The following is a 25,901-nucleotide window of genomic DNA, read 5'->3' on the forward strand; positions in this document are numbered from 1 at the left end:
ATACAACAATCCCACAAACAAACACAACTTTTAAGTATTTCTTACACTTTGGTTCCCAGAACCTTTAGGTCCCAGACCTACAATTTTTTTTCTTTGGTTCACAGAACCTTTAGGTCCCAGACCTATGGTGGCTTTCTAGGCTCACCTAGGGGCTATCCCCCTGTGGCGCTTTTAGTCCTTAATGCCTAATGTATATTCGAGGGTCTCTACAGCCTCCGGCCTTTCTGCGTTCCCTGAACGTCTTACTGAGCACCGTTTATGCGCCTAGGACCTGTCAGGATTTATGATCCCAACACTCCTTTACCTTTTACTTATACTGATTCCAAATCAGTTTAACAGGCCTTTTTTCAATCGTCAGTCCCCCGGCTAAATTTGGATCAAATTAACCTCTAGGAAACATACTGACATTCTCCACCAATTTAGATTTTAAGGCCGAATCACAGTCTTCACTTCTTAAGAAGAATAGGTGACTGCTTACCTTTTGTCAGTGATGGGCCCTTGTGGAGAAGTTCAGTCGGCCCCAGGAGGTTCCCAGTGACTCCGCGTGGTCACCGGTCCAACCTCTGCAGCTCCTTTTACCTGAGCCTCCTTGTCAGAATCACGTCCGGGGTCACCAAGTTTCTCTGTAGGAATTTTACACAATACTTTTCAGAATTTCACACAAATCAAAAGGACCTAACAGAGTTATATATTGCGTAATTCAAATTCTACAGGAGGCTTTCTGGAGTCAGCAGAGTCGTTGGTAGTTTAGTGCGCCAGCAGGCATTTATTAGCAGGAGGACATCGGATGATACAGACGTCTGGAGAAATGTTCTATTCTCTATCTAGAGTAACTGTGAGCACACAGTACCCGTGATCAGAGGCAAGAAGTTCTGATATCTATTCTAACTACTCCAGCATATAAACTTGTTACAAAGGCGTGGTTATGTGTGCGCTTGTGCGTGCATGTGTGTATTTTTGAAACAGCCATCAGGACACCTCCATCTCGACTCCCAGGCGTAGGGGTTCCCTCTGTGTCCACAGGAGTCTTCTTCTTTATCTGTGAAGGAAACAAAACACGGACAGCAATTCTCCTAACTCTTACGCTATCTGCCAGATTCCTGTTCGAGCGCTGACTAGTTCTTTGTCTTTGTGACCTTGACTTGTTCCTGTGCAGAGAAAGCAGATACAGATTGAATCAAAAGTTGATGTGCTATGCTGGGAACAGAAAAGTTTGAGCTTGAACTGATAATCACTATCACACTTTAAATGATCATACCTAATAATCCCACTTATCACATTCTTATTAATCATTACTAATACACACGCTAACATATGATTATTAATTGAATCATTGATTATCACACTTCTTATTAATCATTACTAATACACATTCTAACACATGATTACTATACTTCACACATTGATTTTTAATTCTTCAACATGAAAAGCTATCACATCTGTGAAATTTTCTCTTTGCAGCAGTTTGGCCAACTGTGTCAGCTGACCAGACGTCATCACGTCAACAGTTAACGTGCGACGAACACAGGAAGAGAGATGATCAGCTGATCCTGCTGGCTGTTGTTGATGCCTGAAGTTGCTGTTGTTTGGAGACAGTGTTGCTCGCATCTTCTCCTGACGTTGAAGACGCATTAAGCCCGAGAAAGGGTCCCGGTGGGCATTTACAGGCTGACCAGCTTACGAGCTACAAGGGAAGCGTCTTACCGCCAGGACTTTGAATAGGCGCACGAGCGGCAGAATCGCTTGCTCCAGAGAACCTTCGGCGCTAGGAAGAAAGAAAGAAAGACAGACGCGAGGACAGGGGACGGCTCGGTGTGCTGTCTGTGTTTATGTCGTGGCAGTCTGAACCACGATATTCATTGTCTCTGTCTTGATTCAGATATTTTTTTCACGCACATAGGTTATTTATATTTCTACTCTATTACCATTGCGCGGAGGGCAGCTAGCTGGTCGGCTAACGTTAGCCCGTAGCGCAAACAGACAGTGTTGTTGTCAAGCTTTGCTGCTTTCGTAACCGCCCGGCAGCGACGGATAACGAGAGCTGACAAGCGAAAAGAGTCGGGTCTTTTTTCCTGTTTGTCGCAGGGTCCGGTGTCCCGTTGGTCTGTCTGTTGGACTGCACTAACGGAACAAGGTGATGTTAAATTGAAGCCAGCTGGAGACGTGTGTGGCCGTTGGACACACTGTTTTTTCTTATTCCTGACGTCGAATCAAGTGAATTCCGTTGTTTTTTCTATCTGTATCGATTTTAAACCACACAGGCGGTAGAGTAATAGGTTAACGGACAGCTGGCCTTGTACTTTTTAGGTTGGCTGGCAGGTTGCGTAATTTGTTTGTGTGCAAGCGGTCAGTCTTTGCCGTGTTTCGTTTTAAACTGTTATTTAAAACGTATGTATCTCTGTAAGCCTTAGGTGTTCAGTATAAGGTGAACATCTCACTCATCATCATCATTTGTCATTTGTATCGCATATGCCGTGAAAAAGGGGGCCACCTTTGACTCTAACCCATAGACTGAGAAGCTGTTTGATGCTCACACTCAGACAGATAAGTAGATCGAGTTATGAATTAAAGTAGCCAACTGGAACTATTGTGAGACTGTGCTGTGATCGGGAAAAGGCAGGAGAAAGGGTCCCTCAGAGGGTCCCATCGTGTCTTGCGGTGAGGTGAGCTGTCCCCCACGACTTGCCAATGCTGGATCTAGAGGTGGTGCCTGAGAGATCACTAGGAAATGAACAATGGGAATTCGCCTTAGGTGAGTTTTCCAATAAGTTTTGCAAGTTATAAGAACATGACACAGACAGAGAAAGAGAACGAGACCACACGCTGTTAACTGGGAGCCACACAAGAAGTTCATGTAGGCTAAGTGTTGATGGCTAATGCTCCATAATAAATCCATGTGCGTGTGTGTGTGTTTTCAGGGATGCCATTGGCCCAGGCCATCTCTATTCTGCAGAAACATTGCCGCATCATCAAAAATGTCCAGGTGCTATACAGTGAACAGGTGAGGTGGCCAAATCTGGTCAGTGTGCTCTTTCTCTCACCAGCACACACACATGCATGTTAATCAGCTGTTTTAAGAATCCCTTTTTTTTAGGCTTTCCTGTGTGACAGCACTAATTTCAGTCATTTAACAGCAACAAATATTTTGGTTAAACATCTGTATTTGGTGAAATATCTGCAGATATGTTGGTATTGCTGTGCATTTAGGCACAACACATGTTACGACCCACGTTACAACACTTCTGATCCTTCACATATAATAGACTGATATTGGCTGGACATTTCTCTGAACCAATATAAACTGTGCATCCCTAATGCTAAACATATGTTTGAGGCAACTCCGAAATAAAAAAGAACAAATTTAAAGTCTCAAAAAGCCAATATCAGTCAGGCAGCAGTTCATATTTAAATGATTTCCCCAGGTTCAGTGACTATAAGTAAAGTCAGTCACCATGAATGCCACCATATGTGAAACTTATATATTCTTATATACATTCATTCAAGTGAACAGTTAATTTTCCCTCTTAAAAAACACAGTATGTGATTGGATTCCCCTATGTTGTGTTTAAAAGACGCTGATTTTGATTGTTTGCCTGTCTATATATCTGTTCATGAGGGTCTCTCTGTTAATTCTTTTGTTTGTTTATCTCCTCCCCAGACGCCACTCAGCCATGACCTCATACTGAACTTGACTCAGGATGGGATTAAACTGCTGTTTGATTCCACGAATCAGAAACTCAAGGTGAAAATGGTTGACTTCTGAGACTTAAAGAGACGGCCTCTCTATAAGCTCAGGGTCTGGATGTTTACTAGTTAATATCAGACTGGAGTTTTAACAGTGATTGAACTGAACGTTGACTTTATTATCTGGCTGCAGCCCCGGAACGTTACAGTTTTGAGTCCCTCTGCTGTTCTGGCCCTAAAGTTCTGCGGCCCGGTTCATTGTCATTACTGTCCAAGCTAGCTTCAATCACCACGTAACAACATAAGTTTGTATAGACCTTTTCAACGGAATTCCATTTCTAGGCAACAGTCTTGGTCCTTGGTAACTTCCTGTCAGCTGATGTCGGTCACATACACTGCAACAGGAAATAAACTAGGACTGTTTTGGAATGTTTGTTTACGTCTTTGAAAAAATAAATATATATGTTTTAAGAAAAATCTGGTTTATTCACAAGCCTAAGGAAAAACACCTATTTTACTTTTACTTACTTTCGCCGGGAAGCCTGTTCTGCTTCGGTTTATATATTTGTAGGGCCGTAGCGAAAAACCAGGGCTCAGACCTGCAGAGGGGCTCAAAAGTGCAGCTCTCCAAGGCTGCAGCAAGATACTACTCAGCTTGGAGTTACAGCCCAGGTATCACAGATTTGTGTTGTACCCGTTGTACCCTAACTTTTTTCTTTTTTACAGGTGATTGAAGTGTATGACCTGAGTAAAGTCAAGTTGAAATACTGGTGAGTAGATATAATAATGCCAAAATGAAGCAAACTGTATTTAGTTGAATAACAACTGCTACAGTAAGGATAAAAAACACTTAGACTCAGTTGTTGTTGTTGTTGTTGTATGGCTTTTATCTACAGGGAGTGTTTGCTAGTTCAAGTTTAGTTTCAGCTTTTCAGAAAGTTTTAGTTTTTATATATTTAGTTTTACAGTAGTTAGGGACATTTCTGATGTCTCAGTTATAAGTATGTAGCTACATATACATACAAAATACACTGCTGCAGAATGGCCTTAAAGGGATATTTTAAGGTATTTCGTAGTTTGGTTGTATGAGGTAGTTATCAATTATCTTCAGTAAGATGGCTGTTGGCGTGCCCCCTGTTTAGAGAAGCAAATAGAGTCCTGACACAGGAGCTAAGCAATGTACTGCTGTGGATTGGGACAGCAGCTAAAATGTATTTTAGCTACCTAAAAAAGGCTCACCTAAAATAATCTATATCTATAATCTCAAGTTCGCCCTATATGTAGAATAGTCCTTTCCTTTGGGACTACATTTTTTCAACTGTTGAGATTCCGTATTCCTACGTGTTGGCACAACAGTTGATCTGTGGTGGTGTGCGGCACTGTTTGTCGATATTTCTTGTCATGTAGTGAGACAGGAACAACAGCCAGCTCTGCAACACAAACAAGTAATATGTGAGCCCTGCAGCTTCTTTAACATCAGGCTACAAGTTATAATCACAGTGTTGGCACCTGACAGACACGAAGCCTCCGTATGTGATAAGTTGGGAGGACGGTTTTGTCTATGATGTATGCTACCAGCTCCTGAGCTGAGGGACAGCTGCTGGATAACCTGCCTTCACTGCTGACTGACAACAGAAATTTAGTAAAACCAAATAGTTTTCATGTCAGTTCCATGGGAAGATCATTTCCCCGCCCAGCGCAGCACGTGCAGCCAGTCAGCACCATCACAGCTCTCTTCTGAAATCAACCCCGCCTGTAAAGAAAATACTGAAAATTTTGAAAAAGTGTTAATATGTCGTTTTGACATGTTCTGGTGGACTCCATATCGTGTCTCATCTCTTGAGCAGAGGGTCACATCACACCCCTATCATCTACTCCTCAAGTCCACTTCAAAATACCCCAAATATCCTTTTCCTGTTTAATCCCCAGACTACTTTGTAGTGTCAGCTGAGAAGTAATTGCGGCGCAGCACCACCTGCTGGAATGCTAAGTTCATTCAATTTCTGCCTCATAGGAGAGTTGATGGAAATGAATGTTTCTTACTGTTTAGGTGGTGAAAAATTAGAGCTAAAAAGAAAAACACAAAAGAATTCACATTCTTTTTTATTTATTTACTTAGTTTAAGTTTACTAAAAATATTTCCACAACTTATTGTTTTTTTAGTGTCTCTTTTAGTTGAATATAATCACCCTGGTACACCTACAGAGCTCCTCACTGATATACAGCTACTTGGTTAAAGATATCACAGAAATGGAGTTGTTTCTTAAGCTATGAGCTCTATGTATGCTTATCCTTCAGTTGAATCTTTTTCACTTCTCTGGTAATGGCAACTAATGCAGTAAATACTGTATGAATGTTAACAGATGTAATACTGACTTTGTGTGTGTACTGTGTTTCAGTGGAGTCCATTTCAACTCTCAGGCCATCGCCCCCACAATAGAGCAAATAGACCAGTCATTTGGCGCTACGCACCCTGGAGGTATTTTCTAAGAAAGAACAAGCACATTAAGGTTGTCTCGCAAATGAACCTACATTTTGATCTCTTTTATTCAACCTTTTCATCTTCATTTCTGTCCGTCCAGTTTACAATGCTGCAGAGCAGTTGTTCCATCTTAACTTTCGTGGCCTGTCCTTCTCCTTCCAACTGGACTCATGGAATGAAGCTCCAAAATACGAGGTGAGTCTGTTTTCTTTTGCTTGTCCGCCAGTTACAGAAGGGCTGAGGGGTTGTTTCTTCACTTCCAAGAGGAAATAGGGCTGCCATTTTATTGAGGTAGGACTAAACAATATGTGATCTCCAGTGTATTCGCTGAGATTGAAACGGGCGTCTTGATGACGTTTATATCACGCTGCAGCAAACAGTGAAGGAAAACAACACTCCTCTGATGGTGAAGAAGAAGGGTGATTAAAACAAAGACAGCAACAAAAATGTCTAACTGGAGGGAAGACGGCATTCAGTAACTTCTGTCAGTCAGGACCGACACCAAATCAGACAACAGACTTGATCGTTTGAGACCAAATTACATACTGGCTCTGTCGACGTGCTGTAATCCACATCATGTCCTCCCTCCTGCACCCCAAAATCTCCTATCACAATATAGGTCATATCGTATCGCGTTCTGTATTTTCACTTTCACAGCGCGGTGCTGGTCTGTTGGACTGACAGCACAGCTGTAATGAGCCAATCATTTATTGTTCCACTGAAACACTGCAGCCTGTCGGAGACAAACAAGGAGCATGTGCATGCATGTGTAAGTTGTTTTCTGGCGATTTAATGAATAGAGAAAAACAGTCTATGACTGCCCGTATTAACGCTCTAAGCACTTTAACATGGGGCTCTTACGGGATTGACTCGTGTTTGGAGCCAGCCTCAAGTGGCTGTTTGATGAACTGCCGTTTTTATCACTTCCATGTTGGTTTCTGTTTTAGCAATGATGACACCCCAGGATGCGAAAACCACAAAGCTGATTAAAAGTTATTATGATAGATGTTGAAATGCACCAGGTTCATTTCCAGTGTTCTACTGTTGAGATGTCACGGCAGTTATGTAGCCAGTAAAAAGCAGACTGCAGTAGGGAGTTTAGGGACTTGGTTTAGCTTCTGTTTTGACTTCTGCATGTCATGAACCGACTGCTCTGCTCTCAGCTGACTTCATATCATAAGCTATACTCAACTGCATTGATGATTTCTTGAAGCTTCCAATCCACCCTGAGCAGCGTGCTGAGTTGGTTCAATGGTTTTGTTTAGTTTACTGAAACGAGGCAGCTCATGCTTGCTTTACATCTGTAGTTGTGTGCAGGTATGAGTGTGTAAGATGTCAGCTGATTACATCTGAGATTCTTGCAGCAGTTTTTCCTCCTGGTTTTGAGAATATACTGTAGGTGTGAAAGCTGCAGCTGCTGGTGTGTGGACTGAATGGACAGCAGCAAAGTGTTAAAGCAACAATGTGGAAATGCTGTCCCCTCAATTCTGATGTAAACCCTGGTTGGATAAGGATTCATAATGGATATGAAGATGAAATCTGCAGAAATGTTTTCTATTCTAGGGGGGAAATTAATTTATGTCAATCATCTAGTTGTTGTTAATGTGCACACACAAACATAGTATATAACAGCCCTACTACTCCCAGTTGTTTTGCCTTGGCAGCCTAACTTTGCCATGGGTTTGGCCTCCCTGCAGATTCCACACGGGGCCATGGTCAAGAGGATGCACATCTACACTGGCAACAACCTGCAAGAAACAAGGTAACATACACAAACACAAACGCATATGTCTCCACTTCCTCCCACTGTACAAAAATGAAGCCAAAATATTTAGTCTGAATCTAGGCCCACAAACAGGTATTTTTTGAAAGAAGCACAACGTTATTTATCATTTGCTATTAGTGTGATAGGCCTGGAACAATGTGAAAGTCTAAGCTTTCATGGTTATTGTGAATACTGGTCGATAAGCACAAATGTATGCATAATTCTCCAACAACACTGCGTGAAATCCTTATTTCACATCTTAACTTGACTTTGTGGAGTTTCCACAGTTCCACATGAACAACCATAAAAACTTAAAGGGACAGTTCACCCTGAATCAAAAATAGGCTACATATTTCCCTCTTTATTTTCTTCTATTTATGTATAATATATTATTAATAGGTGTCGTTCTGTAGAAAGAAAATAGTTCCAACTTGAAACTACTCACCACAGGTCTGTGGATTATGTTGAGTAACCAGGTCATGATTTTTGGAAAGAGATGTTGCTGTGGAATTTTTAAAATGTAGGATTTTGGTGCTTTAAGCACCTCAAGCTGACTGCTATCCAGTTCCATTATATTGGAAGGAAGGCAGACCTTTCTACAGCCCATATCTCCAACTCACACCTAAACTATCTAGACTGATAAATAGCACTACAGGCAAGAGGACATTTATATAATCATATTTTCAACAACAACGAAGGAACAAAATGTGAACAACATCATCACAATAAATTGTACATCAATAAGGAGAAGAGAACTTGGAATGGAAATTCTCTAGATATTGTATAAAAGGATCCCAAAATACCTAATAGTGGCTGACGTGTTTTTTTTTTTTCTTTTCCCAATTGTTGATTTACTGAAGGCCAAGCTGAGTCTATTTGTGTTCACTGTTAGTTGGCCTAAGACAATGTGTCAGTATGTGAATCACGTGGCTCCTCATAGTGTGGGTCTTACGTTCTGCATGACTGTTTGGGTTGCTTATGTGTGCTTCGTTTGGGGAAGTGCAAGAGGGGTTCTTGGGAGGGGTTAAGATCTCAGAGTGGTATTTTGACTTTTTTTTTTATTCTTCTGGTCATATCATCCTTATGTACAAATACAAAACAGATAAGCGCTATGATTAACAGATTAGACTTAAAAATGCAGCCATGTATTACTTTCTCACTACGAAGGGCCCAGCATGGATAAAGATAGAAAATAACACATTAGACCTGCCACTGCACCGGTACCTTTACTCGGCTCCAATAAAAATACTCAAAAAGCGTGCACATAATCCATTCCTCAAAAATACTTTATCAATCTAGTGGGTTAAGGAGATGTCTTGCAGTCTGGAACTAGAAAAATTGACCTACATAGTAAGAGGGAAAGTCGAGGATTTTTATGAGATATGGATGCCTTTCTTAAATGTTATGAACATGAATATATTAATTCCTGGAAACGGATAAGCACTGGCACTGTTAGCAATACCACTGCATCGGGGTAAGGAATAGGAAGGTGACCAAGTTTTATAAATTTGCTTTAATCCATCCCATTATTATTATTATTATTATTATTATTATTATTATTATTATTATTATTATTATTATTATTATTATTGTCATATTAGCATTTTTACTGTTATGCTATTGCTTATTAGTATTATTATATAGTTATTAGCCCCTTTTTTGTTTCAGTGTACTGTACTTAATGTGTGATTTTATTATTTATTTATTATTATTATTATAATATTATACAATATTTATTCATTTTTATTTTATTACTATTATTATTTAACTTTATTTTCTCACTTGTTTTTTTTCTCTGGGAGTAATGTTGGTTAAGAGAGGGAGGGAAGGGATTTTCCGACTGTTGTTGTTTGTTCATTGTGTATTGTTTAATATAAACACCCAAAAACTCAATAACTAAAACAACTTAACTAAAGTTTTGAAAGGACCCCAAATGTTTTTTTAAGAGTTATTGTTTACCTTTGACAAAGTGAGTCATCTTTCCAGAGGTAGAATTGTGGGCAGCTGTTTGATCCTTAGGTTTACCAGTCTTCTTCCAAGAGAGTGAGAAAACAGTTTGCAAACAGTTAACAGAGATTTACGGCAAACATGTATGTCTTAGGTGTATGATGTTCATCAGGTGTAGAACTAGATTCAAGTGTTTAATGTAAGCCCGGTATATTCTCCAGAGTTTGTTTTAATCTCCCTCCTCTTCCCCTTTATCACATTCCCAAACACAATGAAAAAGGTTAGCCTATTATTTTGCAGCAGTCTGAGCAAAGTGTTAACTGTATATGCTTGTACTTCAACATATGCTGCTTCCCAGTCCTCCGAAAGGAAATCGTCCTGTACGTCATTTCTCAAGGCATTCAGTTTGAGTAGAGAAGTCTCTGAGGATCCCTACACAATATTACAATATTACTACAATATTATATCATCTTCAGATAATGCCCTTTCCATTACACTCCTTAACAATATGTATTGTTGATTTTGGGGATAACCCTAACCCCTTCAACCTGTCAAGACAGATGTCCGTCCTCCATAGAGCTGAAACTAATAAGTTATGTTGTATTCTAAGATAACACTGCAGATATTGGTACTATGATGATATGGTCTGTTTGATGTTCCTGTCTGGTTAAGGGAAGGTTTTCGTCCCCACTGTGTGCACAAGATTGCTGGATAAATACTGTATATAAATATGATCATTATTGAAGATATTGCCACTTTCTGCTGCTCATGGGGGAATTGTTTGGTCTCTGTAAATCATGAATAAGAGTGTGGGCTTTACCTACTCTATATGTAAAGTGTCATGAGATAACTTTTGTTAGGATTTGACACTATTAATAAAATGGAATTGAACTGTCCCTTTTAAGAATACACGCACCGTTCTCTCTGTCCCCAGAGCTCCTGCGATGCCATTGGCTTGTTTCCTTGGTAACATCTTTGCAGAATATGTGGATGTCCTGAGGGATCAGGCAGGGCCTCTTGGGCTCAAACTCCGCCTTCTCACCGCAGGTAACATGTCTCACTCTGTAGCTGTGTTTGAAACCGTTCCCTCATTCACTCCCTCACTGTTCCCTCTATACAGTGTCCATTAAATAGTGCACAATAAAGGGAATGACCAAATGAGATTTCGAACACTACACTACACTGGTATTTTCTAACAAATCGTTGCGTCAGTAGATGCACCGGATATTTGTGTGATGGAGGTGGGCCGTGCGTCCAGCATCATGTAAACAAACAGAGCTGTAATCCTGTTTTACAGTCTGTTTATGATACAAACCTGCTCTCAGGAGGACGTAAAAGGATGTATTGATGGTGATGTTATTATTATGGGTATTTTTTAGTGGACTAAAGGCATGTTTCCATTGGAGTAAAATGTGGCGTCTGTACTACACAAGTGACGTTCTGCTGAGAGTTGCATCCAATCAGCAACCAGGCTTCTCTCAGCGTAGAAAAAATGGCAACTTGAGCGACTCACATGCAAATTAGGGGCGTTTCGGCGAGGGCGTCCTGTCTTATGTGTATTCAACTGAATATAGGTTGAAAAGGATTTGCAAATCATTGTATTCGGTTATTGTTTACATTTTACACAAGGTCCCAACTTCATTGGAATTGGGGTTTGGATTTGTGATGTCACAAATCATGCTCATATAATCAGATTTTCAGTGAGCACAGAGAAGAATGATGAAGAAATAAAGAAAACATGCTTCTCATGTCTTCACATGCGTCATTGTGCACAGTGAAGCTCAAACATCCAACTGTAGGATCAAGAAGAGAGTGTAGGGGGTCTTTTTAATTTATCATTGCTTCAAGCTATTTGGTACAGCCCTAAACATGTGTCCAAAGTGTTTTCCTCACGTATCGTCGCTTTGCTACACTGGATGTTGTTTTTTTTTTTCGCCTGCCTCCAGACTTTTCTTGACATTTCCACCACAATCTGTAACATTTCTGCAAAGTTGGAGCTAAATGGATAAGCCAACACAAATGTTTTTAAATTGGCCATAAAACATTTTTGTTTAAATATTAGCCATATTGGTCTTCACTGCAGACAAATCTTTAAATATTTAACTATTTAAAACTGGTTGACTAGGTGACTACATAGAAGTGTGTAAAAAAAGAAATGAGTGCAATCCTTCAAAAATGATTCAGATACATAGTCATTGAACCAGAGGTCAATGTGAGGCAGCACAGCTTCCAAACTTTCAGAACCAACTGTATTAAAACTCAGCTCTTTTTTGTCAGGTTTCTGGAGAATGCATCATTTTCATTTCCTGTTCTGTTGTAATGTGTGAGTGCAGGCTGTGGACCAGGTGTGATGTCTGATGCTAAAGTGAGGTCACTAGAAAGGAGTATCTGCTTTGGAGATTCCTGTCAGGATGTTCTGGGTGCTCTGGGCTCGCCACATAAAGTCTTCTACAAGTCTGAGGACAAGGTAGGAAAGCTGTTCCTTTCAGGGTGTATGTGTTGTTGTTGTTGTTTGAACTACATGTTTTATCTTGACCAAGCCCTGGTGGAGCCTGGTGTCCTCATTAACTACATAGTTGTTTTTGTTTTTTAAACAAACTTATTTTCAACAATATTATATTACAACAACATAAATACCATCACAGGGAGGAGTTTTACAATGTGCACATAAATATACAGATTACAGTTTAATTTCATTACAGTAAATAACCAACTGAAATCATCTGTCAGTGTTGTCTATCGTGTTCTTCAAGATATGAAAAGTCTTTATGAGGCATGACCTGTCAGATGCCCATCACGTTTCATTCATTATCCATCAAATGATAAGTCTGGAAAACGGATCCTAATTATCTCGTTATAAGAAGAAAAGGGGGGGAAATTATCTTGTTATCATGAGAAAACAGAAGAAATAAAATGTATGTCGTGTATGACCGTTTAGGGCTTCCGTAAGAATGTTAAAAAATACTGATACAAATTTTTGTTCATACACTACTGTTATTACCTGCACAGCACCAAGCAGACAGGCACATAGTTCAACATTTAACAGATAAAAAGCCAGTTATTTTTCAGTTATTCAGTTATTGCCAGAGAATTGGCACAGAGAATCAGCAGTTATGCTGTAATGAAGGCCTGCTCTTATGCAGGCTTTGTTCATTCACACCATGTATGTGTGTGTGTTTGAAAGAGAGAAAGGGAAAGAGAAGGTGGGTTATCGCACAATGTTTCTGTAAGTTATTATGAAAACTCTGAGATTAGAAACAATCATTTATTTTACTTTGAAGATCTCTGTGGGCCAGACTTTGAAGTGTTTTAAGTTATAGTGAACATATCAGTAGTGTGTAGGACATGGTCATTATTCAGAATGTGTATTGCAACACCTGTTGATCAAGGCCTCTGTATGGTGTACTGAATTTGTAGGCAATACACAACCCTACTCTTAATTCTGCTTTTGCTCCTTTTTGTCACTTTTTGGTCCCCTGACTCACGCATCACTACTGCGTGTCATTCCACTCTGCCGGCTGTGCCTTTCACACAGACATCAGTTTGGTGCTGTTACCGCTCTAAAACTACCTCTGCGGCCGACTCAAGGGCACAACAGATCTGTCCCCCCATTCCATCTCAGTACCTTTTACAGACAGCGGGGTGTAGTGAAGGCACAACAGGATAGGATAGGCTTTGAATAGGCTGTGCTATAGTGAAGACATGCTGTCTGTTGTCATTATCCTCTGTATTCTTATGTGTTGTTGTTCATTTTAGATGAAGATCCACTCTCCATCTCCTCACAAGCAGGTTCCTTCGAAATGTAACGACTACTTCTTCAACTACTTCACCCTGGGAGTGGTGCGTAAACTCATTCTACTTGTTTGTGTGCACATGTTTTTTATACTGTAGTGATTGCCTTTTCCCTGTAGTTGTGTTTATACAGGCAATATTTTTGAGAGACTTCATTCACTTTAAGTTGAGAGTTTGCTAATGTGGAAATGAGTCATTTTACAGAGGTTTTCATGCCCAAAACCGTGCATCTACCGTTTCACAGCTGCGACAGTAACGATAGCAGCCAGGGTAGCAACGGAGCTACAGCAGAGCTAAGACCAAACACAAGTTTAACCAAACTGGTTGGGATTGTGCAGTGAAACCAGTCCCGGAACACACACGCAGCACAAACAGTACTCATGAATGACAGGCACACGGAGAGCTCAGATAAAGAGACAGACATGGCCAGAAGGCTAGGGAAAACAATTGGTGCATTACCCAATTCTTGCAAGTCGGTCGGTGCCCTTGGGAGGGTGGGGCCTGTTTCAATTTAAAGTTTAAATCCGACGCAAAGCCGATCCCAGCTGACATCGGGCGTGAAGCGGGGTCCACCCTGGACAGGACGCCAGTCTATCACAGGGCACATAGAGACAAACAAACAATAGAGACAGACAACCATTCACATTCTCACCTACAGGCAATTTAGAGTCATCAATGAACCAAACACCTGCATGTCTTTGGACTGTGAGAGGAAACCGGAGAACCTGGAGAAAACCCACGCAGACACAGGGAGAACATGCAAACTCCGCACAGAAGGGCCCATGCCGGGATTTTAACCAGGAAGTGAGGCGACAGTGCTAACCACCACACAACCGTGCCCATGTTACTTCATGACATTTCATAAAATTCCGAAGCTGTGGTGGAAACGATAACAAAATGTCCATGGAGAAAACCCTGGTGTAAATGTACCAGCGTTAAGTATACTTAGCCAAGATGGGATTCATAGAAGTATTAATTTATCTTTCTGGTTAGTGTGAACTGAAGTCAACAAGCCTTTTTTCAGTCATATTGCACTGAAACATCAGTTTCAGTGGGTGTTCAGATCGTCTGAACAAGAAGCTGGAGATGTGCTCAGTGGTCTGCTGGTAATAATGAGTGGTGGGGGTGTAGTCCTGCCTATACTCACCCTGCTGTTTGCAGTAGGTTGGACTGTAATGAGCTGGACTGGCCAAAGATATAGTGCAAATTCAATCTTAAAGATTGTGTTTTCTCATTTTTCAGGATATCCTGTTTGACTCTACAACTCACCTGGTAAAGAAGTTTGTCCTCCATACCAACTACCCTGGACACTACAACTTCAATATGTAAATATCTTGTGTTTTTGTGTCTTTCTTTATCTCTCCTTTACCCACTTACCCTCCAACTTTTTATCTTTCTTTATCGTAGTTGGCAATATTGCAATGGGTTGCAAAATTCTGTGAATATTCTAGGTGGAAACTTTCCATGGGAATTTAAGTGAATGAATGGGACATAACAGGGGTCAAGTCAAAGTCTAGGGGTTATTTGCCCTACCTGTATTAACCACGTTCTATGCAAATATAAACAAACCTTTTGCCATATCATAGCAGACATAATCCAATCAGTTGACATTTTTTAATTGTATAATAAAGAGCGAATAGAAATGTTGATAGAAATTAAATATATTAATTAAAACTCTTTAGTTAGCAACAAAGCTCCGTCCCACATGTTAACGTCTAGCTAGAAAAAACTAGCAGAACGTGGTAATGAGGTATGAAGTCTGTACTTTGCGTTAGGCCACTCTCTACTGGTTCGCTGAAATATTCTATCCTGTAATATAATCCAAACACATGGGATGAGGGAATGCATTTTACATGCAGAGGGTTTTCATTTTACTGAATCCCTTTTTAATGGCAATATGGCAAATAATCTGTGCATGTAATAGAAATGTACTGAACCTTTGCAACCCTAATACTGCCTCATCTATATGCAAGTATCCCCATCCAGGGCTGATGTTGTGTAATCCAGCTAGCCCTTACTTCTCTTTTTGTATCTCTTAGGCTTTTCCGCTTTAATGTTCTATGCTTTTGATTCTTTTTTCTCTCTCATTATCACAGATATCATCGATGTGACTTTAAGATTCCTCTAGTCATTAAGAAAGGTGAGACACTCATCAGTCATCAGTCTCTCTGCTTGAATGGTATGATCCGTGTCAGAAATGAACAGGGGTAAATATTTGTATTTACTAGTTTAGGCAAATATCCTTATCCTAGATTAAAAAAATAATTGAATTAATTCACTTCCATTTCCTGCCTCTCACACATTCACACAAACAGCGCTGTTATGTACTGATAATAGCAAAATAATGCCTTTTATTTATTCATGCTCGCACTAGGTGGTGATTACTGTTTGCAATTTAACCTGGGCTCATTTAACAGTGAACAGCAACTTAATGCCCTAATTACTATTGTTAGACAGTGGGGGAAAAAATCTATTTTAAATTTATTTTAAATTTCCTACACTATATGGGTGTAATGTTGAAATGGAATCTGCCTCTCCTCTAATGTTTTTGTTTCCCTGAACTCTAGAAGGGGCTGATTCTGAGACAGAGGACTGCATCTTAACCACCAACAGCAAGGTCAGTTATACACAGCATTGATACAACTGTTGCACTTTGCCAGAGGTCATTGCTTTGTAGTAAATTCACAAGTTGTGGCATTATGGGAGGGCTGTAACGATCCAACACTTGGCCCGGTGTCTTTATCAGTGAAGTGAAGTTTCTCACTCAGTTTCAGTTGCATCACTTTGTATAGAACCTGGTCTCTGTATCACTAGTAAACCCTACAGCTGTCTTCTGATGTTTCTACTGAGTAAGTTGTATAATTAAAGTTGTGAAATCACTTTTATCTACTAAAAACAAACTAGAATTTGCCTCAAATTCAGTTAAAGAAAATTCTTATGGAGATGATCGCTGGGTTTAGTGAAAAACAGGAGACAGAAATGGATCTTTGCTTTAGCAGTAATGTGATGATCTATCTATCTATTTGTCTCCTTCATTACCCAGTGGTCTGCCTCAATATATTCTGCCACTGGAAACAGCCGTACTGCCACCTGGAAGTCAATACAACCACAGTCTTGTTGTTGTCAACCTTTTTGTAGGATTCTTGTGATGAAAGGAAGTGGACAATTAGGCCTTTTTATCTACTTCCACAGAAGCTGTCTCTTGAATTGTCTGCTAACTTTGTGTTCCTCCGTCAGTGGGATCAGATTCAGGAACTGCTCGGTCACCCGATGGAAAAACCTGTAGTGCTCCACAGGTACGTACACACGATCTTCCATCTACACGAACAAAATGGATCACGTTCTTACATTGCTATTTTAAAGGTTTTCCACAAAAAGATGGTTTGCAAATATTACAATCAAGCTGCAAGATTTTTGGGACATTATTTAAGCGAATGCCTTCTCTGACATTATCAGATGTTTGTGTTTGACAGGTCCTCATCGGCCAATAACACCAACCCCTTCGGCTCTACCTTCTGCTTTGGACTGCAGAGGATGATCTTTGAGGTCAGGACATGTGCCCCTGTAGCTTTAGCTAGCGTCTGAGTGTGTACAATATGTGTCAAACTATAGTTAACATACAGTGCATTGGTTGTCTGAAAGACTCATTTAAAGCATTTTTGTCATATTGCTGAAACTGTCACTATACCCTAACAGATAATCTGTTAGAAAATCATGTTCCTCTGCTTCCACCAAGTTCTTCCACTGCACCTGAAGGAAAACAACCAATCAGAGCAGAGGAGTCTCTGACACACTTACTGCTCATGAACTCTCATCAAACTGTGATATTAGGCAGTGCTGATCAAATATGAATCATAATTCTGTTACTGTATTGTATATTTCTCGCATAAATTGTTTTCAGAAACATAATAAAGTGTACCGTAGCTGAAAATTCAGAAAAGATGTCCATCCGGAAACTTGCAGATGACATTAGGAGCTCTAGATGGAGGCAGAGGAACATGATTTTTTCCCAGATTATCTGTCATACAGTGTTGTCAGTCATCAGGGTCACACGTAATAATATTACTTATTACTTGGTATAAAAGAAATTAGTTGCGTTAGTTTTTACATAACTAAATTACTGTTAAATTTAAAAGTGACTTACAGCCTGTTCAGCCTGCTCTGGATCCACTTTATTGGAACAATAATGATAACCTTACAGGAGGAGTCATCAATCACCTCCCTCCCTCACTAGCTCCCTCAATTCAATTCAATTTAATTTATGGTGCCAAATCATAACAATCTCTGATGTGTATTAACTGTCTCGCAGAGTGTAAGTGTTACTGCATGACATTTCATAAAATTCTGGAGCAGTGAGGACATCATTTTGCAGCAGTGGACTGCCGCTACAAAATGTCCATGGAGAAACCCCTGGTGTAAATGTACCAGCATTAAGTATACTTAGCCAAATGGGATTCAAGGAAGTATTTATTTATCTTTCTGGTTAGTGTGAACTGAAGTCAACAAGCCTGAACTGATGTTTCAGTGCAGTATGACTGAAAACAGGCTTGTTGACTTCAGTTCACACTAAACACCAATTTCAGTGGGTGTTCAGATCACTATTAATTACTCCTTTAAAACGTAATCATATAACTTAATACTTGGTATAACAAGAAATTAGTTGCGTTAGTTTTTACATAACTAAATTACTGTTAAATTTAAAATTGACGCACAGCCTGTTCAGCCTGCTCTGGATCCACTTTATTGGAACAATAATGATAACCTTACAGGAGGAGTCATCATCCCTCACAAGCTCCCTCAAGACACTTTACGTACAGAGTAGGTCTAGGTCTGCTCCCCTCGTCACTCAGCCATTGGAGTTTGAACTTCAGACAACTGGCAGCTGTGAGGAGTGTGTCTTTGTAATCCAGGACACCAGCAAAACCAGTCCTTATAATAATGACAATACTTCCAGCGCTTGAAAGTCCCTCTCCTGTCCGTCATCCTCCATCCTTCGTTTAGCTTTTTGGCCGGCATCAACGTGACCTACCCTGTCCCGCACATACACATCAGATCAGATAGCCTAAAAAAACAGAGGTCACTGGGGAAAGTATTACCAACACTGGTCAGGAGGATATACTCTACTTTATACTTTTTTTTCCTTTGCCAGCTTGTCATAAATGTACCATGCATTAAATGGAATTTCTGCAGCTGACATCAGCATTTTCAGTAATGATATTACAACAGGAGTGCAAATTCAAGTGGACCAGAATGTGCCCTAATATTAGTTTGAGATAAATATTGCAAGAATTTTGCTCACAATCTTGATTTTATATAGTCAGTTTTATTAAGGAAATTTTCATTGACATTGTACAGGATGTCCATATGGGATTATCCTAAAAAAAACAATAATGTATAGACTCATACAAAAGTAATCCTCCCAATCGAGATCTGCGGTGTTTTGATGGTCGTAGAGTAAACGGACAGCTAGCAGCTAACGTTAGCCTCATGAGACGGCAGCCACCTGTCACTCAAAGCAGCCACACTCTAATCAATTAAAACGGATGAGTTCTGAAAATCATGTTCACGAGTGAGGGGACGATGGAGCGTGAGTTTGGCCAGAGAATCGGAGCAGCGGGGGCGGTGTTATAGTCGCTCTACCGCACCGTTGTGACGAAAAGAGAGCTGAGCCGGAAGGCAATGCTCTCAATCTACCGGTCAATCTTGGTTCCTACCCTCGCCTGTGGTCATGACTGAAAGAACGAGATCGCGGGTACAATCGGCCGAAATGTGTTTTCTCAGGAGGGGGGCTGGAGTCTCCCTTAGAGAGAGGGGGAGAAGTTCAGCCATCCGGGAGGAACTCGGAGTAGAGCCGCTGCTCCTTTGCTTTGAAAGGAGCCAGTTGAGGTGGTTAGGGCATCTAGTAAGGATGAACCCTGGGCGCCTCCCTAGGGAGGTGTTCCAGGCACGTCCAGCTGGGAGGAGGCCTCGGGGAAGACCCAGGACCAGGTGGAGAGATTAGATCTCCACACTGGCCTGGGAACGCCTCAGGATCCCCCAGTTAGAGCTGGTTAATGTGGCCCGGGAAAGGGAAGTTTAGGGTCCCCTGCTAAAGCTGCTGCCCCCCGCGACCCGACCCTGGATAAGCGGTTGAAGATCAGATGAGATGAGTTCTGAAAAATAAACAGTTGTCATGAATAGTAGAATTCTCTATAGTTTTTGTTCCAGTCTGTAAACATGTTTATATCTGCTGTAAAGTTGAGCATTTGAACATGGGGCTCTGAGGATTGGCTCTGCTTTGGAGCCTCAAGTGGACACTCGATGAACTGCAGTTTTTGGCACATCGGCAGTGGCTTCATTTCTCAGACCTGGAAGTTGCTGCTTGCTTACATGTGGTGATGTCTGTATCTGCAGAGACTCTGCCTCAGTCTCTCTCCATCTTACCGATCCATTCTAACTCCAACTTTCTGTGTCCCTCTTCCTCAGGTCATGCAGAATAACCACATAGCATCAGTGACCCTCTATGGTGCTCCACGAACCGCTAGTCAAGCCCGACCCGAGTCCAGCAGTAGTTCCCACTGAGCAAGTAACCAGAACCATATCTCATTCTGGCCTGGATCTAGTACCTCTGCTGACTGAACCTCTGACCCAAAGCCAGATTCTTAACCAAGCAGACCGAACCCAGAACAACAAAGTAATCATACCCAGCTCGATGCTTCTCATTGAACAGAAACAAAACCAGAATCCTGGTGGGTCCTGAGACTTACTCTTCCAATCGGACACACCCAGTCGACTGTCAACCCAACCCTATCTCAGGACCCAGGATCTAGCGACGTGGTCGCAGTGCTGGACCACTGATGCTTTGAAATGAAACTAATGAAATAATATTTCTGTTATGTGGGAGTATCACAGTGGTGCTGCGAACTGAAACGCTGAGGAAATCTGCACTCGAGCAGAGCTTGGCTGTTTCCGGTTTCCATCTAGTGACTGAATTTGCCCAGGACCACGGAAGAAGTGTTTGTCCACACTGTAGTTTGAAAGACACAGTAAGATGTAATGGCAGCCTGTATATGACAGTAATCTCCATAACATTGTGATGAGATGATCAGCATTTAATTATCATCTGCAACAAATCTCTATGAAAACTGATGTGGCCAAAGTCTGAAATAAACCACACTGCCAGCTCGTCTTCCTTTCACTGCTTCAGAACCAGGCTTGACCGGCTCAATCAAAACCCAGGCACGTTTAAATCTACCAAAACCAAACGCACCGAGCACAACCATCAGCCATCAGAGAGCCACACACATCGGAAGCTGCAGAGGACTGGAACCGAAACAAAAACATGAGAATCCAGAATTTGTCCCACACGAGAAGAACCAAACGCACTCAGGGTTTGGAGAGACACCTGGCCAAGAACACACTCGCAAACGGCCGGGTGAGCGGACGTGACGCCTCTCACAGCAGAACGATCCAAACATCGTCAACAGTATCGTCTCCCTCCTCCACCTTCCTGCTCACTTTCCCTCTAACGTTCCTTAGCAGGCCCACGAACAAACACTCTGTGTGTATAAGGAAACTGCAGATAACAACAGCTGTGTGTTAACAGACACACAGACACACATAACCGTTTATCTGACCCAGTGAGGACAGTGGACAGGAGGTGCCTCCTGGGGAACACACACACACACACACACACACGTGAAAGAAACATGGAGACATGCAGGCATGACACAAGGACATGCATGATCTTGCCAGATGCTTTTTGAATGAGCAGAAACGTATTATAAGCACAAACTGGTTCTGTTTCTTTGATCCCGCATGTTGTGAGGGGCAAAGACTCGTTCTATCTCTCTGCCCTGCTTATCTCATTCACACCATGACATCTGTGTGCGCGTGTGTGCGTGTTGAATTGCCAAATGCTGGAGCCAAAGACATTTACGGATGATTCCATTTGATCCGCGGACATTATCACTGCAGTCTCTTGGCCCCACCCGTGTAGAGAGTTGCGCGTTAGCCGCCTTCCCTTTCTCTTGCGTCTTTCGTGTCAAACCTGTACATCAAAGTCATTGCCGCGGTAACGCCTCAGCTCTTGGCCAGCTAGCTGACTTACGTGTGTTTTGAAACTAGTCTGGTTAAAGCTCGACATTAACAATAGCAACAACTAGTGTTGTCCCTCTTGCAAGTCTTGAACCGTTATTGTTGTCAGAGAGCTGTAATTTAAATAATTACCATTACTTCTCTGTGAATTCCTTTAACCCATGTAGGAAATGGGGAAGAACATCATTTGTTTCCCTCCCAGTGTCTGAACTTAAAATCTTTTGAATAAACTGTGTATTAATGTTAATACACATGTTTTCTTTTATTGTCCTTTGACTCAAATGCCATTTCTTTTTGTGTTTTTTTTTCACTTTATGATTGCTTGTATGTGTGAAGACATCAGTGTAGAAGTCAGGTTCCAGATACATGATGAGAAGTTGAAAACGCAGCGTTGAGAATTGGGAGCATAAATTTCCAAGTCAGCAGCTTGCCGGTGGTTTACAGTAATACAGTACTTTTTTATTGCGGGTAAGATGTTTTTTCTGCAGTCTGTCATGAGGTGGATGGAGCAGCTTGAAGTGAGTTTTGATGTTCAAACTGGCTTCACTGTGGTGTTTCCTTTTGTATTTATTAGTTCAGGGACCATTTGGAGCAGTCTGACTGTTCGGCTCCCTGAAGTGCTGCTTGCAGCATTCTCTAGATCCACAAATCCCATCCACTTCTCACTCGACACGGCACTTCCTTGGGTCTTCAGCAATACATCTGCCAAGTGTGACGTCGAGTGGATGAACAGCTCTTGAGAAATCTAAAGGACAGTCATACATGCATACATACGCAGAGGTTCCTTCCTTTATAGATAGATGATGATGCTACAGCGCCACCTATTGGCCCCATGGCCCCAGATTTGTCATGAACACTCAGTCATCATATCTGCACATGTCCACCAAATGTTATTGCAATAGTACAAAGTATTCAGGTGATACGACATGCTCTGTAATATAATCCCTGCCCACAGCATTTGAGCAAACTTTGAGGGCCAGCTATAGCAAAATATTCTGGAACATTAAAAATCTGAAAAGGCACTTTTTCTGAACTAGCCCAGAGATGCTTTGTACCAAATGTGGTGATGATTGCTTGAAATTTGTCGGAGTAGCGGCAAAAGAACTGATTCAGGCACAATTCAAAAGTGGCTTATATGGATAGATTGGTCTGAAACCGCAGAATCCAGAAAATGTTTCCAATAAAAGCCTTCATTTACAGAACCTTATTGTTTGGCACAGCATGGCTCTGACCGTTTGCTAAAGTTCTGGAGTGGGTACAAATGACTATGAGAAGGGCGGCTGAAGAACCGAATGTTTGTGCTGCTCAGGCTGTTTTTCTTTATCCAGGCTCTGATCCTTGCAGAGGATGTTGATGTACAAATGCTGTAACTAGTTGTGCGCTCATATTCTGAAGTCCTCTCATTTCCATGATCTTGATGGCTTGGCACAGACAACAGGCTCACAGATGCTTCGGCTGTGTATCTTTATATTTCCTCCTCCTTCCTCCTGTTTAGACTTCAAAGTCAGGAGGAGGCACTTTCTTACAACTGACTCATCAACAGGCACTGGAAGCTGTTTTTTATTTTTATTTTATCTCACACCACTCAGTATTGAAACTTTTTCTCATGTGATGCTAAGGCTGCAAGAACACGAGTGTTGGGTGTCAGTAGATGGTCCTGCTTCAGCTCTGCTTGAACTGCTACTGCAGAGTGTTCACAGAAACGACATCAAAAACCCATAATCCTCCTTTACATGTGGACTGGAACAAAGTTTAGGTTGAGACGTTTTGCAGTGTGGAAAGAATCTGATTTGGAGTCTTGCTAGATTTGACATCTCCTTGTTTACACTAGAAGAAAACTCTCCTTGCTGCAGCTTTCTTGTCGCCAGACTCCCTCCTAAATGAACTGACGTAGTTTCTGGAAGCAGGAGGAATGAATGTTTGGTTCTGGTTTCTTAAGCCGGGATCTCAAAATCTAGAGTAATGTTTCGAGATGAATTGCAACAAAATGTATGTTGGCGAGTGACGACTGAACCTGGAAATGCAAAGTTCCTTGCTCCTGTTCTGCTTTATCCACATGACCTCAGCTGAATAGGGAAACCCATAGAATTGTCATGACAGCTTTATTCCAACATTTTGCTACAACTTGCTTTTGTGCAAGTAAATATGAGCTAATCGAGAAAACACAAAACTGTTGAACATTGTGCCTCATCTCCCACCAAGCCTGTCTTTGACTTGTGTCTCTGTCTCCCCTGTACAAAAGTATCTTGTTGTACATGCACTTTGAGAGTGCATTTGAACGGCATCATTGTACAGTGTATGTGTGCGTGTCACCGAGCATTAGCAACAAGCTAACCTGATGTCATGGCTCTTAATTGTCCTGTTCTCTGCAGAGAATGCGAGGTTGGGTTTCCCAAAACAACAATGGGTCCTTCAGGCCGTTTTGTTTTTTTTACGGTTACCAGTTTTTGTGTGGTGTGTGCGCCCACAACAAACGATTAAAGACTCCTAATGGAATATAAATACAAGATTTACGCAATACAATTCTGCCAAACCAACAGAGGATTTTAGTCCTTGTCTTCCCCCTCACTATAAATTGGTCAAACAGCTGTTCTCAAACAGAGTCTGTGGACCCCCTGCAGTCCAAGAGGGAGTTCCAGGGGGTCCCCAGAAAAATGGGGAAGAGTTTATTTTCACTATTTGAGAAGTGACCACGATGAGTAAGAGTTTGTATTGCCATAGGTTTCACTTCCTTCAGTTATCTCAACTGTAGATGAATCACCGTGATGTCCCGCTGACAACAAACGTTTTCCATGTCGACAACTGACGGTTCGTTTACATTGCAGAGATGTGAAAATCCATTTAGAACACGAAAAAGGATGAAAACCACTGGCCCAAAAGATCTCAGAGCTCAGACTATATGAAAACTGTAGATGCAGCAGTGGAATAAATCAAGAGAAAACGCTCATTCGTTCTCAGCACAGTTAACACTACACAGGAAAAAAAAAGGATTATACTCATGAACCCAGTTTTGGTAAACCCAGCCCAGCGGCATAGACGGTGCCAAGAAGCTACACTGTTGATGAGAGGAGCTGTAGGGTGCAGGGTAGTTAATCTCACCCAAACTCAGGTGGACATATCACATCTTTGTTTTCTACTGATTTGAAGTGAAATCTGAGGTCTGTGTGTCTTTTTAAATGTCATCTTTTGATTCTTTCTCTGAATGCAGGAATGAGTGAACGTCATAACCAGATAGTTGTGATTTCTATTGCACAGCATCAGTTCAGTGTGATGATAATCTCATATTAATGCTTTGTATTGTCTGTTTTTGGTATCATACGTTCTGTTGCCCATCTTGCTTGTTCTCCTCAGAAGACTTTTGTTGTTTTTTTTGTGCATTTTAGCATAAGCCCATTTCTGGAAATGGGGCAGTTCTACCTAATTCAAACTTGTGAAATTCATTGGAATGTGGCATTTTATATTTTGAATACTATACATTTGTGTTTGAAGAGATAAGTAGATTTATTCAGCATGTCCACTGAAAACGGCAAAGGCAAAAGCAATACCATGCAGTGCAAAGAGAGTGGTTGGTTTGACTGAAAGCTTTGCTCCAGCAAATCACCTCTGCCTGTGTTTGATGATGGTGGTTGAGATGAGCTCCTGCTGTCTCCAACAACTCCAGTGCCACATTTGGACTTTTAGGAAATCAAATGCTCCTTATTCATTTACATCAAAATCCATTTTCTGTGTGCAACCAGGATATGAAAAATACAATAAAAATGTGGATGTGACAACGTTTGGGAGGTTTTTATTTCTTACTTTACACAAATCTGGAACCCTTGATGTTTATATTGTACATTTGACTTTAGCCATGAGCTAGACTGATTGTGGTGTTCAGATAGTCTTAAAAAAAACCTTAGAGTAGTGCGTGCGTGCGTGCAAATCTCCATCGCCGTGTACTAATCAGAAACCGGTGATAATGACAGTATCGACAATGCCTGCCATATCTCAAATGCTGCTATTGCTATGGCAGATTATGCACCATGAACTTGAGCCTCTCAAAAAAATCTACTTTAAAGTACTTTATGTTCTTTTTCCAAAGACTGTCTAAATAATAAAGTTCTATGGAATTCATTCACTTTATGTATTTGTCCATGTTTTATACAAATATACAAA

The 25,901-nt window shown here is 41.1% G+C and overlaps 1 protein-coding gene across 2 annotated transcripts; it reads left to right on the forward strand.

Annotated features, from left to right (window-relative positions):
• The first annotated feature begins 1,593 nt into the window (after nucleotides 1–1,593).
• Nucleotides 1,594–25,472, forward strand: phaf1 (phagosome assembly factor 1). Of its 2 annotated transcripts, none has more exons than XM_083916635.1 (16): nucleotides 1,594–2,752; nucleotides 2,919–3,001; nucleotides 3,659–3,742; nucleotides 4,411–4,454; nucleotides 6,084–6,163; nucleotides 6,267–6,361; nucleotides 7,831–7,928; nucleotides 10,813–10,925; nucleotides 12,212–12,345; nucleotides 13,635–13,718; nucleotides 14,913–14,995; nucleotides 15,767–15,810; nucleotides 16,238–16,287; nucleotides 16,908–16,966; nucleotides 17,144–17,216; nucleotides 20,136–25,472. In XM_083916635.1, the coding sequence occupies exons 1-16, from the start codon at nucleotides 2,689–2,691 to the stop codon at nucleotides 20,229–20,231; spliced, it is 1,284 nt and encodes a 427-aa protein (XP_083772761.1). In that variant the 5' UTR covers nucleotides 1,594–2,688; the 3' UTR covers nucleotides 20,232–25,472. The 2 variants fall into 2 exon arrangements, with proteins under 2 accessions (XP_083772761.1, XP_083772760.1); XM_083916634.1 differs by having other exon boundaries at nucleotides 7,864–7,928.
• Nucleotides 25,473–25,901: the final 429 nt, after the last annotated feature.

Source organism: Echiichthys vipera (assembly GCF_963691815.1).
Source record: "Echiichthys vipera genome assembly, chromosome: 7".
NCBI classification, from domain to species: domain Eukaryota; kingdom Metazoa; phylum Chordata; class Actinopteri; order Perciformes; family Trachinidae; genus Echiichthys; species Echiichthys vipera.